The 16054-nt window shown below is 39.0% G+C and overlaps 1 protein-coding gene across 2 annotated transcripts in view; it reads left to right on the forward strand.

The window, feature by feature from the left end:
* The window catches only part of REV3L (REV3 like, DNA directed polymerase zeta catalytic subunit), a 154230-nt gene that overhangs the window by 82979 nt on the left and 55197 nt on the right, over window positions 1–16054 (forward strand). For both annotated transcript variants that reach the window (XM_007528140.3, XM_060190601.1), the window contains exons 11-13: window positions 1517–1754; window positions 6969–7111; window positions 9389–13541. In XM_007528140.3, coding sequence (XP_007528202.2) covers window positions 1517–1754; window positions 6969–7111; window positions 9389–13541 — 4534 coding nt within the window. The remainder of the gene's footprint in view (window positions 1–1516; window positions 1755–6968; window positions 7112–9388; window positions 13542–16054) is intronic.

The following is a 16054-nucleotide window of genomic DNA, read 5'->3' on the forward strand; positions in this document are numbered from 1 at the left end:
TTTGTAGTATTAGCTAATCAGTTTCTTTAGTGTCTACAGACTAAAGCTGAAACTTGATATTTTAGTAAATGGAGAATATATTATCTCATAAAGGAAAGAGGCTAGATTAGAGCAGACTTTTATCTTTCTGAGTTTTTTTTTTCTTGTAGATAGTAGCTTGAGCTATAATTCACTTGTCATCAAATTTACCTTCTAATGTGTCTAGTGAACGGATTTGTAGAATATTTATAGTGATTCTATGCCACTTTCATTGCACCACAAAGCAGTCTCCTACTTATTAGCATTCTTTCTTCATGCTACCCTCCCAGCCTCTGGCAACCATGATCCATTTTCTTTTTTACTGGATTTACCTATTTGGGGGGGGGTAATATAAATGGATTCATATGAACTTTTATACCTTCCTTCTTTTGCTTAGATGTTTACAAGTTACATATATGTGATAGCTTGTTTCAGTACTTGATTTGCTCTTTACTGTTGAGTAATATTCATTCGATTTCACTAGACTTCACTTATCAATTTTTTAGGTAATATTTGAGTTGTTTCCACATTTCTGTTCTGAATAATGATACTATAATTATTCATGTATTGGTTTTGGTGTGGACACACTTTCAGTTTTCTTGGGCATACACGTATAGCAGACTAGTCAAGTCATAGTCTAACTCTTAGTTTCACATTTCAAGGAACTGCCGCCAGACTTTTCCAAAGCCACTGCGCCATTTTCACAATGTGCCCAGCAGTGTATGAGGGCTCCAGCTGATTGTATTTGTGACTACCTGCTTTGATTATGCCAGTCCTAGTGAATATGAAATGGCGTGTCATGGTGGTCTTAAAGGTTTTCTTTAAAGATATATTTACTTACTTATCTTAAAGAGAGAGTCCAGAACACTGCTGAACTCTAGCCTGTGGTCATGCCAGAGATTAAACCTGAGACCTCTGAGACTCAGTCATGAAAGTCTGGTGCACTCTCTTCCTGGTTCATTCTTAAAGTTTTTTTTTTAATCTAATATTATTAACCATATTAAAAAATCGTGTGTTTTTCAACTATAGGCTCCATTTGGCAATCCTGTGAGCTAAATAAAGTTTAAGTGAATATTGAGGTGTCTCTGTGCATAGTTCTTAAGACTTTTCTTTTGCATTTATCCATATATTGTATACTATATATATTTTTTGAAACTTGTGACTGTATTTTCTTTATTACCCCTGGAGTTTAATTAAGAGCATAGACATTTTGTTAACATGGAAATTCTTTAGCCTTATCCCAAGAATTTTGTTTCTATAGATTTTGGGTAGGGTCTGAGGATTTTTCTATACTAAAAAACACAAAAGTATGTCAATGTCCATAAAGCAACTATGGTGATTTGATAGAAGAGCTGTAACAACCTGAAAACTCTGCACCTGCTGTTTCCTTTCAGCGTGCTCCAGATTCTAGCATGTCCTTGTTATTTTATAACTGACGCGAATACTCATAGTATTTAGACACTAGGGTGTTGGTGGTAATGTTTTACTTGTTTTATAGTGGACAGTAGTCCTGACGAGGCTCTGGTACATCTTCTTGCCGGTTTGGAAAATGATGGATATCAGGGAGAAAGAAATAGGATGCCATCACCATGTCACGCTTTTGGAAATACTAAAAATCTTCAAAATAGTGATGATGAAGAAAATGAACCACAAATTGAAAAAGAAGAAATGGAACTTAGTTTGGTGATGTCTCAGAGATGGGACAACAATATTGAAGAACACTGTGCCAGAAAGAGGTAACTTCTTAGTTATTCAAGCTACTTTAGCAACTTTCTTTAGTCGCTATCTCTGTTTATCTTTTTATAGTGAGAGAGCTTTGCACACTTACTCTTTTTTAAAATTTCTTTACTGGGGAATTAATGTTTTATATTCGTCAGTAAATACAAGAGTTTGTACATGCATAACATTTCCTATCTTTACATGTAACTCTACAGCACCCACTAGGTCCTCTGTCATCCCTTTTGGACCTGTAGTCTCCCCCTCCCCACCCCAGAGTCTTTTACTTTGGTTTGCACACTTATTCCTGCACACAACCAAAGCACACCATCATTTTATGTAGTGCCATGTATCAAACCCAGGCCTAATGCATTCTGCCAGTGAGCCACATCCTCAGCCTCTTTCTTAATCAAAAATTACTTCTGGCTGTTAATTTTACATTTCTCTCTTGCTCTCGCACTCTGTCTCTGTGTGTGTGTGTGTATTTTGCTGGAAAATAGACACAGGTCTTTCTTCATTAAGGGGGCTGCCTTCCCAGCCCAACTTATTAATACAGATTTTGAAAGGGAGAGGATGGGAGATAGCTCTCCCAGCAGATCTCACACTTTACAAGGAGCGTGATTCCAAATAAAAGTCCCTGACAGCACATGGGAGCATAGTACAACCCACAGGATGACGTAGCTCCATGTTGGGCGTATAAGTGCTATGATGCCGCTCTTTCTCCATCCATTCTGTTTCTCTTTCTGAAATTAAAAGATGGTGGAAAAGTTGGCCAGGATCAGTGGAAAACGAGCATGCACAAAACCCCAGTCGGCAAAAAACGGCATTAGGGGTAGAAACCAACGTACTTTGCCTCCACCCATGAAATTCCCTTCCAGTGCTGCGTGTGGTCAGATGCAGGGCTGCATACATTGCATGTGCTACTGGGCATCAGCAGTTGAATTTGTTTATGATTTTGTTTTATTTTTAAACCAAAGCACTGCTCAGCTTTGGGTTATAGTGGTGCCAGTGATTTTTTTTTTTTCAACCAGGAAACTCAGCCTTGAAAGTCTATTGAACTAATGAGGGCACTAGCTTCTTAATCCCTATTCTTAATATAAAATACCTGATAAACCAAATCATCTTTTAAATCCCTTTTGAGTAATTTTTTTGTTGTTTTTCTTATAGCATAAATTTCACAGCCTAGTAAAACAAATTTTTAAATAGAAGAAATATGATTCTTAGAAACCACTGATCTGGGGCCAGGTGATGGCACAACTGGTTGAGTGCATTGAGTGCACATGTTACAATGTACAAGGACCCAGGTTCAAACCCCCTGTCCCCACCTCCTTTGGGAAGCTTTGCAAGTGGTGAAGTAAGGCTGCAGATATGTCTCTGTCTTTTCCTCTCCATCTCCCCCTTCCTCTCAATTTCTGGCTGTCTATTCAGTAAGTAAATGAAGATAATAAAAATAAAATTATTTTTTTAAAAAAACCCACCTGTCTGTATATGCAGTGTCAATCTGTGTGGGTGATTATTGGGGCAGAAATGAAGTACTTCCTTATCGTAGAACTTAGAAGCAAAACTACTCTGAGAGTTTTATGTCAGAGTAGTGATTTTACAGTCAGCTTAAAGATAAAGAATGGCTTCCAGGTGTAAAGGATTAAAAACAAATGAATAAGAGTTGGGGAAATAGCTCACTAGGTGGGTGTGCACCTTGTCAAGCTTGTAGCCCAGCTTCAAGCCTGGGCATCACATGGGAGATGCTGTGATGGCAGGAAGCTCTGCTGCTGTCTTATCTCTTCCTCTCTCAGCCTCCGCCTCCGAGTGGAATTAAGTGCTTGGGACACTTTATTTACACTCTCAGAAAAAAATGTGTATGAGTGAGTCTCAGAAATAGTATTCTAGTTTCCATTTCAAGGTAAATGAATAAGATAGCAGGAGTGGGTGCATAATAATTATGCAAATAGACTCTCATGCCTTAGGCTCCAAAGTCCCAGGTTCAATTCCCTGCACCACAAGCCAGAGCTGAGCAGTGCTCTGGTAAAAAAAAACAAAATCATATATATAAAGATAGCCTGCAAGCTGTCCTACTTATATTAAAATATATATATATATATATATAGTATTGTAGGTAATCTTTTGTGAGCTTGGTTTGTTGGTAGCTTCCTCTTTATTAAATTCTATTGTATGTAGAAATAATTAACTCTCGATATTATAGAATAGGTGGAACCAAAGTGACCAAATAGAGAGAGCCTCTGTTTCCTACCTCCCAGCATCAATAGCAAACACCTGGGAAACCCAAAATAGACAGAGACTGTGGCTGGCTAGTGGTGTACCTGTTTGAGTGCACGCATTACAATGTGCAAGGTTCCCAGTTCAACCCCATGGTCCCCACCCGCAGGGGCGAAGCTTCAGAAGCAGTGATGCCGTGCAAAGCTTGTTGACTAATAATTTCATTTGATCTTACGTTTTTTTATCATTTCCATTTGTTTTAATTTTTATTTTCATTTTTTAATGTTGGTACTATCCCTTTGATTTTTACTTTTAACATATCATTAACTTTTCTCAAGAGTTTTTCAGATTTTACCTTAGTTTCTTATACTTTCATATCTGTATGAAGTAAACACTCAAATATATAAAATTTTTATTAAATCACCACCTACTTGTTACCAGTAGTGCTACCCTGTTTAATATAATAGCATATGCATGTACAAACTATTGTATTCACTGTCAACTATAAAATATTAATCCCCCAATAAAGAAATAAAAAATAAAGTTAAAAAATAATGGTCATAGTTTTATCTCATGGCTTACTAATGCTGATGTGTTCATGGATGGAGCCAGTTCTTTTTATTATTACTTATTTTCCTTTTTGTTGCACTTGTTTGTTGTCGTTGTAGTTGTTGTTATTAATGTCGTCATTGTTAGGTAGGACAGAGAGAAATGGATAGAGGAAGGGAACAGAGAAGGGAGAGATAGACACCTGCAGACCTGCTTCACCACCTGTGAAGTGACTCCCCTGCAGGTGGGGAGCTGGGGGCTCGAACCGCGATGGTTACTCCAGTCCTTGCACTTCGCGCAACATGAACTTAACCTTCTGCACTACCGCCTGACTTAATGGAGCCAATTCTATGAAAACCATCCCCAGGTTACCCTTATAAATATGAATTGACCTCTGTCAACGCCCATGTTCAGCAGGGAAGCAATTACAGAAGCCAGACCTCCCACTTTCTGCATCCCATAATGACCCTGGGTCCATGCTCCCAGAGGGATAAAGAATAGGGAAGCGATCGGGAGGGGGTGGGATACTGAGTTCTGGGGGTGGGAACTGTGTGAAACTGTACCCCTCTTATCCTATGGTCTTTTCAATACTTCCATTTTATGAAAGAAAAAAAAAAAGAATGAAAGGAAAGCATCCCTACATTTTACATTAAGGAATGATAGAGGCTGAAAAATAGAAATATAGAGTCTAGAAATCCTCATCTAGACCTTACTTCTTACATAGTGAGTATTACTTTCTGCCCAAGGCTCCATGTTTTAAGAATACTGAGAAAGTAGAAAGGGTGTATGTCAGGGAGATAGACAGAAGGATCTGTGAGCACTGTCCATTTTATGCACAGTTGAGAGGATGAATAATGTTTGTTCAAATTAGAAAGGAATTATGGGGCAAATGATAAATAACTGTTGGTATGCTTCTAAAAATCCCTTCTGTTTCATTAGTTTAATACCCCCTGCTTAACACTGTATTCTATTTACATAACTACTGTATTCTATTTACATAACCACTGCAGGGCATTGGTTCAATCCCCACTGGTTCATGGTATGTTTTTGCTCCGCCCCCTCTCCTTGTCACACTCTGATTTTCACCAGTCACTTTTCTCTCCACCCTCTCTGTGTCACATCCTGTTCACACCCTACTGGGGAAGTATATATAAAGACAACATTGTTTGTTTTAGTTTAGTTTAGCTTAGCTTGGTATAGATTGCGCTGCGTCCTGCATGAATAAAGAGATACTGCGTACAACCCAGCCATGAGTCCCGGGTCGTCTGTTACCCGCCTGTGAAGCCAGCCTGTCGAAAACAACAAATAACCTTCATATATTTTAAAGGTTATTGTGTGGGAAATGGCATAAAACATGCTACATATGGCTATAAAGACAAAAGAAAGAATGATGTGTAGAAGTTGGAAAGAAAATAGGAAAATTACTAATGATTAGAGCTGTAAGGAAGAGTTTACCCTGTGAAACAGCAGATCCCTTACACTGAGAATGTGAAAGCAGAAAGTTCACCAGATAACCTCTAATAACTCAGCTCTGAGGAGATTAGTTCCATGACACGTTGTGATTTGGGAAAAAGTTAACAGGATGTCTAACTGTTGATTTGTGCAATAAATATTATCAGATTTTCAAAAAAAGAAAAAATAGGTATGACTAGAAAGTAAGTTTGCTCATCTAGATTGAAAGCAAAGTGTCAAGCTAGAATCTAACTTTAAAAAATCCACATTCATCTGATTTTCTTAGGAATAACTACTCAGTTAACCCAATACCTTTACTACAGTCTAGGCCTTCTCTAGTTCATATAGTTTTCTGTTTCAGCCTTGACCTGAATGAATATAATGCTTGCTGGGGTTTTTTTGTTTGTTTGTTTGTTTTTTGGGGGGTTTTTTTTTGTTTCCAATTCACAATGAAGTTTTTTTATGGGGATTTCTTAAAATATACCAGATTGCCACTTTTTAAAAAAATACTTATTTGTTTGTTAGTTATTGGATAGAGACAAAGAAATTGAGAGAGAAGGAAGAGATAGAATAGACAGAGAGACACCTGCAGACGTGCTTCACCGCCCGTGAAGCAACTCCCCTGCATGTGGGGAGCCGGGGTCTCAAACTGGGATCCTTTCGCGCGTCCTTGCACTTTGCGCCACGTGCGCTTAACCCGGTGCGCTACCGCCGACTCCCGCCACTTTTTTTTTAAAAGAAATTACCGGGTTCTCATCCAAGCTATTATATGCATAGACCCTAAGAATAATATAAAAAGTAGGATATAGAGAAGGACATGGTTAGTTGTAGTAATCAAGAATATTGTGGAACTGTGAGTTCAGGATTGGTGGTGACCCAAAAGTCAATAGGCTTTTATTTTCAAAGTCCCAATTTTTATTACTTAGTTCTACTCTAGAATCAAATTAGACAAAGTATTTGATTCTGACGTGCTTTTATCCTAATGTGCATAGTCACTCATAAGTATAACTGTTTTCTAGATCACTGTTCAAAAATGCCCATAGAAGCTCAACTGAAGATGATGATTCGTCTTCGGAAGAAGAAATGGAATGGAGTAATAACAGTTTGCTGCTAGCCAATCTTTCCATACCTCAGTTAGATGGAACAGCAGATGAGAATAGTGGTAAGTAAACAATTTCCTGTGACCATTTCACTATTTGGAGACTAAAGCACAATTTAATTTTAGAGCTATAGTCAGTCACTCTCCTCTTGGTCGTTTAAGTTGAGCCATAACAATACTGTCAGGTTTTCTTTTCCTCCAGGAGTTTTTCTTTAGGAAAATTATAGATAATGCTTTTTTTTTTTTCCCATTTCTAAAAGGATAACATTTGATCCAAAGCCTCATAACTCTTAACTAATTTGTCATGGTAGTATTTAGATGGTATAAAGTGCAAGAAATACATTGACCTTATTTGAACTGGTAACACAAAGAAGCGTGTTCTTCCATTTGAAACTTTCCAGATGGCATCATTGAGTTTTTACAGCCCCCAAGGCACCGAGACTGAATTTTTAAAAATATTTATTTATTTTTTATTTATTTATTCCTTTTTTGTTGCCCTTGTTTTATTGTTATAGTTCTTGATGTTGTTGTTGTTGAATAGGACAGAGAGAAATGGAAAGAGGAGGGGAAGACAGAGAGGGGGAGAGAAAGACAGACACCTGCAGACCTGCTTCACCGCCTGTGAAGTGACTCCCCTGCAGCTGGGGAGCCTGGGGCTCGAACCAGGATCCTTATGCTGGTCCTTGCGCTTTGCGCCATGTGTGTTTAACCCGTTGCGCTACCGCCCGACTCCTGAATTTTTATGTAATCTGGGATGTTGGAAAAGACATGATGCATTTTTTGCATAGAAAAAAAAATCATGACTTTTCTGAGAACCCGATTATTTTTTCCTTCTGTATTTGTCACCAGAGTTATTACTGGGGCACAGCGTGCGTCTTCATGGCTCCACCAATCCTGGTGGCCAATTTCTTTCTTTCTTTCTTTCTTTCTTTCTTTCTTTCTTTCTTTCTTTCTTTCTTTTCTCTTCTTCTAGAGGATGAAAGACAGAAAAAGATAGCAAGAGAGAGAAGGAGAAATACTGTGTAACCTCTCTTTCGTTCTGGAAGCTTTGCCCCTGCAGTCACTCCCGTGTGGTGCAGGGGATCAGACCTGGGTCTTGCACAAGATGGTACTTGCAGATCGCTGGGTGAGCTACCTGTCAGCCCGTATACTCGCTTTCTGACTAGAGGGATATGTGTTTAAAAATGACTTAACAGGCTGGGCATTGGTGCACCCAGTCAGCACACATGTTCCAGTGCATGAGGACTCTGGTTCAGGTCCCTGGTCCCCACCTGCAGGGGAAAGCTTTATGATTAATAAGACATTGCTGCTGTCTGTCTGTCTGTCTATCTATCTATCTCTGTCTCCCTCTTTACTCTTCATTTACTGTCTCTATCTAATAAATAATAAATAACTAAAAAATGTAAAAAAAAAAAAAAAAAAGACAGACTGGGGCTGTGTGGTAGTGCAGCAGGTTAATAAGCACACATGGTGAGAAGTGCAAGGGCTGCTTGTAAGGATCCCAGTTCGAGCCTCCAGTAAAGAAACAAAATGTTATTTTTCTATCTTAATTATTTAGATTGAGTTAATATTCTAATGAAGGGGGCAGGCAGTGGTGCACCTGGATAAGCACACACATTACAGTGCACAAGGACCCAGATTGAAGCCCCTGGTCCCCACCTGCAAGGGAGAAGCTTCACGAGTGGTGAAGATGTATCTTTGTCTCTCTCCCTCTCTGTCTCCCTCTCCCCTCTCAACTTCTCTCTGTCTGTATCCAAAATAATTTGAAATAATAATAAAGGATTTAAAAAGGAAAAAATTTTTAAAAACTATTCTGATGATAGAAAGGGGTGACTTTTGTTTACATGACCATCTAAACCTATAATCTTGTGCTTTGTTATATGTGTGCCCAATTAGGGCACCCAGCCCCTAAACCTATAATCTTAATTTCATATAACTTTTTCATGGTGGTAGCATCGTGATGTGGAAAAAAATATATTTTAAAGGTTAAAAGTTGACATGGAGGGAGTCGGGCGGTAGCACAGCGGGTTAAGTGCAGGTGGCGCAAAGTGCAAGGACTGGCGTAAGGATCCTGGTTGAAGCCCCCGGCTCCCCACCTGCAGGGGAGTCACTTCACAAGCAGTGAAGCAGGTCTGTAGATGTCTGTCTTTCTCTCCCCCACTCTGTCTTCCCCTCCTCTCTCCATTTCTTTCTGTCCTATCCAACAACGATGACATCAACAACGACGACATCAATAACGACAATAATAACTACAACAATAAACAACAAGGGCAACAAAAGGGAATAAATATATTTTTAAAAAATGTTGACATGGATTAAATTGTTTTTCTTCCATTTCAGAAAATCCACTAAGCAACGAAAATTCTAGAAGCCACTCCTCTGTGATTGCAGCAAGCAAGCTCTCAGTAAAACCTTCCATCTTTCACAGAGATGCTACTACGCTAGAACCCCCATCTTCTGCTAAGATCACCTTCCAGTGTAAACACACAAGTGCCCTTTCTTCCCATGTTTTGAACAAGGAAGACAAAATTGAAGATCTTTCACAGCCAAACAATGTAGAAAAAAGTCTAGATCGTTCAGTTGCTACTTACACAGATGAGAGCACTTACGCTGTAAAATACCCTGGGTCTTTCAGCGGCACTGTCCACTCAGAAAGTGCTCACAAGGAAAGTAGTAAGAAAGATACTCTTCCGGTATCTTCATGTGAAAGTAGTATTTTTGATTATGAAGAAGATATTCCATCTGTTACAAGACAAGTACCAAGTAGAAAGTATACAAATATTAGAAAAATCAACAAGGATTCCCCGTTTACACATATGAACCGTCACACTAACGACAGTACATTGGGCAAAAATTCTTTCAACTTTTCTGACTTAAGTCATTCAAGAAATAAATTGCCCCCTGAAATAAATGAAAAAGGAAATAGTACAGCTCTGAGTAGTCTTTTCCCTTCATCGTTAACTGAAAATTGTGAACTGATATCATGCTCAGGCGAGAATAGAACTATGGTGCAGTCTCTTGACAACATTGCTGATGAAAGTGGATTAAATAAACTTAAAATTAGATATGAAGAATTTCAAGAGCATAAGACAGAAAAGCCGAGCCTCAGCCAGCAAGCAGCACATTATATGTTTTTTCCTAGTGTTGTTCTTTCTAATTGTCTCAGCAGACCACAGAAACTCTCTCCCGTGACATATAAGCTGCAGCCTGGCAATAAGCAGCCCCGGCTAAAACTGAGTAAAAAGAAACTTGTAGGTCATCAGGAGACTTGTACCAAGACTAATGAGACTGCATCCCCAAAAGATAATTGTATCCAAAATAATCCTAGTAACAGTAATCCTGAGAAGGATAATGCATTGGCTGGCGATTTGATTAAAGCCACTCGTGGAGATTTTGAAAATAAGACACCTACAGACAGTCTTATAGACTGCCAATTGGAAGATGGAACCTTAGAAACTGAGCAGTCCTTTGGATTGTATGGAAATAAATATACACTTAGAGCCAAACGCAAAGTAAACTACGAGACTGAAGATAGCGAGTCAGGTTTTGTAACACACAACTCAAAAATTAGCCTACCTCAGCCTATGGAAATTGGCGAAAGTTTAGATGGAACTCTTAAATCTCGAAAACGAAGGAAAATGGCTAAAAAACTGCCCCCGGTCATCATAAAGTATATTATTATTAATAGATTTAGAGGAAGAAAAAATATGCTTGTGAAACTAGGAAAAATAGACTCTAAAGAAAAACAAGTAATATTAACAGAGGAAAAAATGGAACTTTATAAAAAGCTTGCACCTTTGAAAGATTTTTGGCCAAAAGTTCCTGACTCCCCTGCCACCAAATATCCCATTTATCCACTAACACCAAAGAAAAGTCACAGAAGAAAATCAAAGCATAAGTCTGCTAAGAAAAAAACTGGTAAGCAACAAAGGGCAAATAATGAAAATATTAAAAGAACTTTCTCCTTTCGGAAAAGACGGTCGCATGCTATTCTTTCTCCTCCCTCACCATCGTATAATGCTGAAGCCGAAGACTGTGACTTGAATTATAGTGATGTTATGTCTAAACTAGGTTTTCTTTCTGAAAGAAGCACAAGTCCCATAAATTCTTCTCCACCTCGCTGCTGGTCCCCCACTGACCCAAGAGCTGAAGAAATTATAGCTGCTACAGATAAAGAAGCAATGCTTTTGAAGGGCCTGAATGTATACAATAGCCGAACTGTTCATCCCCGTATAGAGAGAAATAGTCGAGCAAGAACACAGGTTAAAAAAGCAAAAACAAAGCTTGTTAACCCCTCTGTAATTACGAAGAGAAGGAATAAGCGAAACCAGACAAATAAACTAGGAGATGATGGAAAAAAGAAGCCAAGAGCAAAACAGAAACCAAATGAGAAAGATCCATCAAGAAAGCGCATAGCACTTAAAGATGAAAAAATTAAATCTCAGTCAGGGTCTGAAGTAAAGTTGGTGCTGAAACATCAGCATGTGTGTGAGTCGTTGCACAGTTCTGGGGGCTCCCAGCTGCTTTTTAAGCCGAACGACGTGTCACGATCAGACTCTACTATAGATCATCCCCTGCCCGCCCCCCTCCCCCCTGGAATTCATGCACAACAGACTTTCTCTGGCTGCTTTTCCTCTTTCTTAGAAAACAAGAAGCCTGTAGATTTGCAGCCAATCCCCAGCTCACGAGATGATTTGCATTCATCAGTCTGTAGTTCTTTGGGGCCTGGAATCTCAAAAATTAATGTTCAGAGATCTCAGAATCAAAGTGCTATGTTTACTCTAAAAGAATCAACATTGATTCAAAAGAATATATTTGATCTTTCCAACCATTTGTCTCAGGTAGCACAGAATACACAGGTAGCGTCCAATTTAGTGTCTCCAAAGACAGAAGAAAATACAAATGCACAAAAAAACTATCTGTCGTCAATTGGAAAGTTAAACGAATATTGCACTTCCCAAGAATCAAAGTCTGACCAAACATACACTCACAGTTTTTTGCAGTGCAAAGATAGTCAGCAGCAGACTGTGTGCACGGGGGAATCGTCAAAGCACAGTGAAATTTCTTCTCAAGGAAACACAGCTTCAGAGGAAAGCCAAATGCCTAATAACTGCTTTGTGACCTCCTTGGGAAGTCCAGTCAAAGAAATAGCATGGGAACAAAAACAAAGAGGCTTTATTTTAGACATGTCAAATTTTAAACCTGAAAGGGTAAAACAGCGGTCACTGTCAGAAGCAGTTTCACAAACCAAAGCACTTACTCCATGTAAAAATCAAAATGTGTCAGCACCTTCAACATTTGGTGAAGGACAGTCTGGACTGGCAGTTCTGAAAGAATTGTTACAAAAAAGGCAACAAAAAGCACAAAACTCTAATAGTGTACAAGACCCACTATCTAGTAAACAACCAAACAAAAATAGTTCTGATTCCCTTGAACAAAGCAAAATAGTTAAACGAACACGGTCAGTAACATCTCCAAGAAAACCTCGTACTCCCAGAAGTACAAAACCTAGAGAGAAAATTCCCAAACTTCTTAAAGTAGACTCTCAAAACTCACAAAATTCTGGGCAGTTGGATAACTCCCTATCAGATGATAGTCCTGTCGTTTTTTCAGACCCAGGTTTTGAAAGTTGTTACTCGCTTGAAGATAGCTTGTCTCCTGAACATAATTATAACTTTGATATTAATACAATAGGTCAGACTGGATTTTGTAGTTTCTACACTGCAAGTCAATTTGTCCCAGCTGATCAGAATTTGCCTCAGAAATTCCTAAGTGACGCAGTTCAGGATCTTTTCCCAGGACAGAATATAGACAAAAACGAGTTTCTAAGTTATGACAACCAGAAGTGTGATGAAGATAAACACCATGCCCCAGACTCAACGTCGTGGATTAGATCTGGTACTCTCAGCCCTGAACTATTTGAGAAATCATCCATAGAAAACCATGAGAATCATCATCACAGCCAGTGGAAAAACAACTTTCATCCTCTAACAACTCGGTCTAATTCAATTGTGGATTCTTTCTGTGTCCAACAGGCAGAGGGCTGTCTAAATGAAAAGTCTAGACTGAATAGGAGTTCAGTGAACAAAGAAGTGCTTCTTAGCCTCTCACAACCAAGTAATTCAGACTGGATTCAAGGACATACTAGAAAAGAAATGGGACATCTTGACTCAGTCAATAATTCTTTCACTACAATATTGTCTTCCCCTGATGGTGAACTTATTGATGCAACCTCTGAAGATTTAGAGCTATATGTTTCAAGAAACAATGATACATTAACACCAACTCCTGACAGTTCACCGAGGTCTACCAGTTCTCCCTCCCAGTCTAAAAATGGCAGTTTTACCCCTCGAACTGCTCATATTCTGAAGCCACTTATGTCCCCACCAAGTAGAGAAGAAATTATGGCAACTTTGTTAGATCATGATCTATCAGAAACTGTTTACCAGGAACCATTTTGCAGTAATCCTTCTGATGTACCAGAAAAGCCCAGGTGATTGGATTTTTTTCCCCCTTGGGGTCACTGAGAATTATTACTATGTGTAAACCAATATACGGTATCTAACTACTAGCTTTCTGACTTGATACTGTATTTGTAAGTGTGTTATTGTGAAAAATTCACAAATATGGGCTTATTAAGAAAAGTCACAAACTAGTAGGATGATTACACCTAGAGAAATTTGTGTTAAGTTCATGAATCTTCATCTTGGGTACATTATTGTTTTTGACTGTGTCTCAGTTGAGAATTAGAAATGAGAAGACAACATGCCAAATTAAAGGATGGTATGTGCTTTTAAATTAGTATATTTACCATTTAAAATAATTTTTTATTTCTAAAATGGTAAAATTTTATTATTTCAAAAAACACTTTATCTCTCTTTTTTAATTATCTTTGTTTATTGGATAGAGACAACCAGAAGTTGAGAAGAACGGGGGAGATGGAAAAAGACAGAGACACCTGCAGCCCTGCTTCACCACTTGTGAAGCTTCCCCCGTGCAGATAGGGACAGAGGGCTTGAACCCCGGTCCTTGCCCATGGTAACGTGCACTCACCCGGGTGCGCCACCACCCAGGCCCCACTTTATTTTTCTGTAAATGAAATATTTTGTTTTTTTCTTTTTTAACCATTTTACTGGGGGAGATAATTCTCTACAGAATGGTCTTTGAGGTGTGGGTAGAGAGCATAGTGGTTATGCAGAGACTCTCATGCTTGAATCTCCAAAGCTCCAAATTCAGTCTCTCGCACCCCCATAAGCCAGAGCTAATCAGCGCTCTGGTAGGGGAACAAGAAGTCTTTAGCACATAGTTACAACCTCTTATCTCATTGTGGTAGACCTGCACACCGGATTACCACCCACTCCCTCCTGTCTCCACCTTCCCCAGGATCCATTACTTTGCAACAATACACCATCCCCAGTCCACATTTCACCCTGTGTTTTCCCTTTCTTTAATGGAGGTTATTTTAAATTCTTTCCATCAGGGCACTTTTTTTCTTGCTGCCAGCACCTTTGATCAGATTGTTATTATTACATAATATCATATCAGGGCTTCACCTCTCTCAGCTGACTTTTTGACACACACACACACACACACACACACACACACACACACACAGAATATGCAGCACTAAAGCTTCACCCAGAATGTAGGTGGGGTGGGGGTGGGGGGCCGCTGGGCTCCAGCCTAGATTCTATGTCTGGCAAAATAGGCTGTCTCCCAGGTGAGTGAGATATCTTGCCAGCCTGACAGTTAATTTTTTTCAGAAACAATTTTGTTTTTAATATGACTGTACTCGCTATAAAAATTGATAATTATAAAAGTTGTATTTTCTTAGTTTTTAGAATATAATTTTTGATTTGCTTTATAATATACTGTTTTGCTATAATCACAGCATCATATCCAGATTTACTCATTTTGTATTAAATTATTAAAACATTGTCTATATTTATGTGTTTTTGAAGCATTTTAATTGCTGTACAGTATTCTGTTGTGTATATTAGGCAAAAATGTTGTTTCCTGCTTTACCACTATAAGTAAAATGTGATTAGTATCTTCTTAATAGAGTATCTTTTATATTTTGAAGCTCTCCATATAACCCTAGGAGGATTAGTGGAAATTTTAAGGTTCTTGGTAAACAGCTTGATAAAAATGTGTAGTGACTATGATGCTGCTGGCAGTATTCAAGTAAACTGAATTTATCACAACACACCAGTTCTTGGCATGTCACTGTTAACTTCTTTATGAACTCACACCAGTAGTGTTAGAGTTGCACATGCCACGTAACGTGTACTCCCCTCAATAGCGATAATTCTGCTTTTAATTTTTTTATTCATCTCAGAGGTGGATCCAGAGAAGGCACTAGATGCTGACTTATAAAACTAACTAGTAGGAGCTAAGATCTTTTTTTTTTTTTTTTGCCCTCCAGGGTTATTGCTGGGCCTCAGTGCCTGCACCATGAATCCACTGCTCCTGGAGGCCATTTTCCCCCCTTTGTTGCCCTTGTTCTTGTAGCCTTGTTGTGCTTATTATTGTTGCTGTTGCTCATTGTTGGATAGGACAGAGAGAAATGGAGAGAGGAGGGCAAGACAGAGGAGGAGAGAAAGACAGACACCTGCAGACCTGCTTCACCACTTGTGAAGCGACTCCCCTGCAGGTGGGGAGCTGGGGGCTCGAACTGGGATCCTTACACTGGTCCCTGCGCTTAACCCGCTGCGCTACCGCTCGACTCCCTATCTTTTTATATATAATGGAACTGTGGTAACTTTGCTGGCTCCAGTGTCTCCACACTAGAAAATATGAATCAAGTTCATGGGGTTTATCTAAAAAATGAGTTGTATGTTAGGAAGTAAGAAATAGAGCAAGCAAGTGATGCACTGATCCACCATCCACAGAGTTCCATTTGGGTTTTGTTGTTGTTGTTGTTTTCTTTGTCTTGTTTCTTATGTCTCATGGTGCTGGGGACCAAACCTAGGAGCTCCTGCATGCTTGGTAGGTGCTTTACCCCTT

Source organism: Erinaceus europaeus, chromosome 4 (genome assembly GCF_950295315.1).
Source record: "Erinaceus europaeus chromosome 4, mEriEur2.1, whole genome shotgun sequence".
NCBI lineage: Eukaryota > Metazoa > Chordata > Mammalia > Eulipotyphla > Erinaceidae > Erinaceus > Erinaceus europaeus.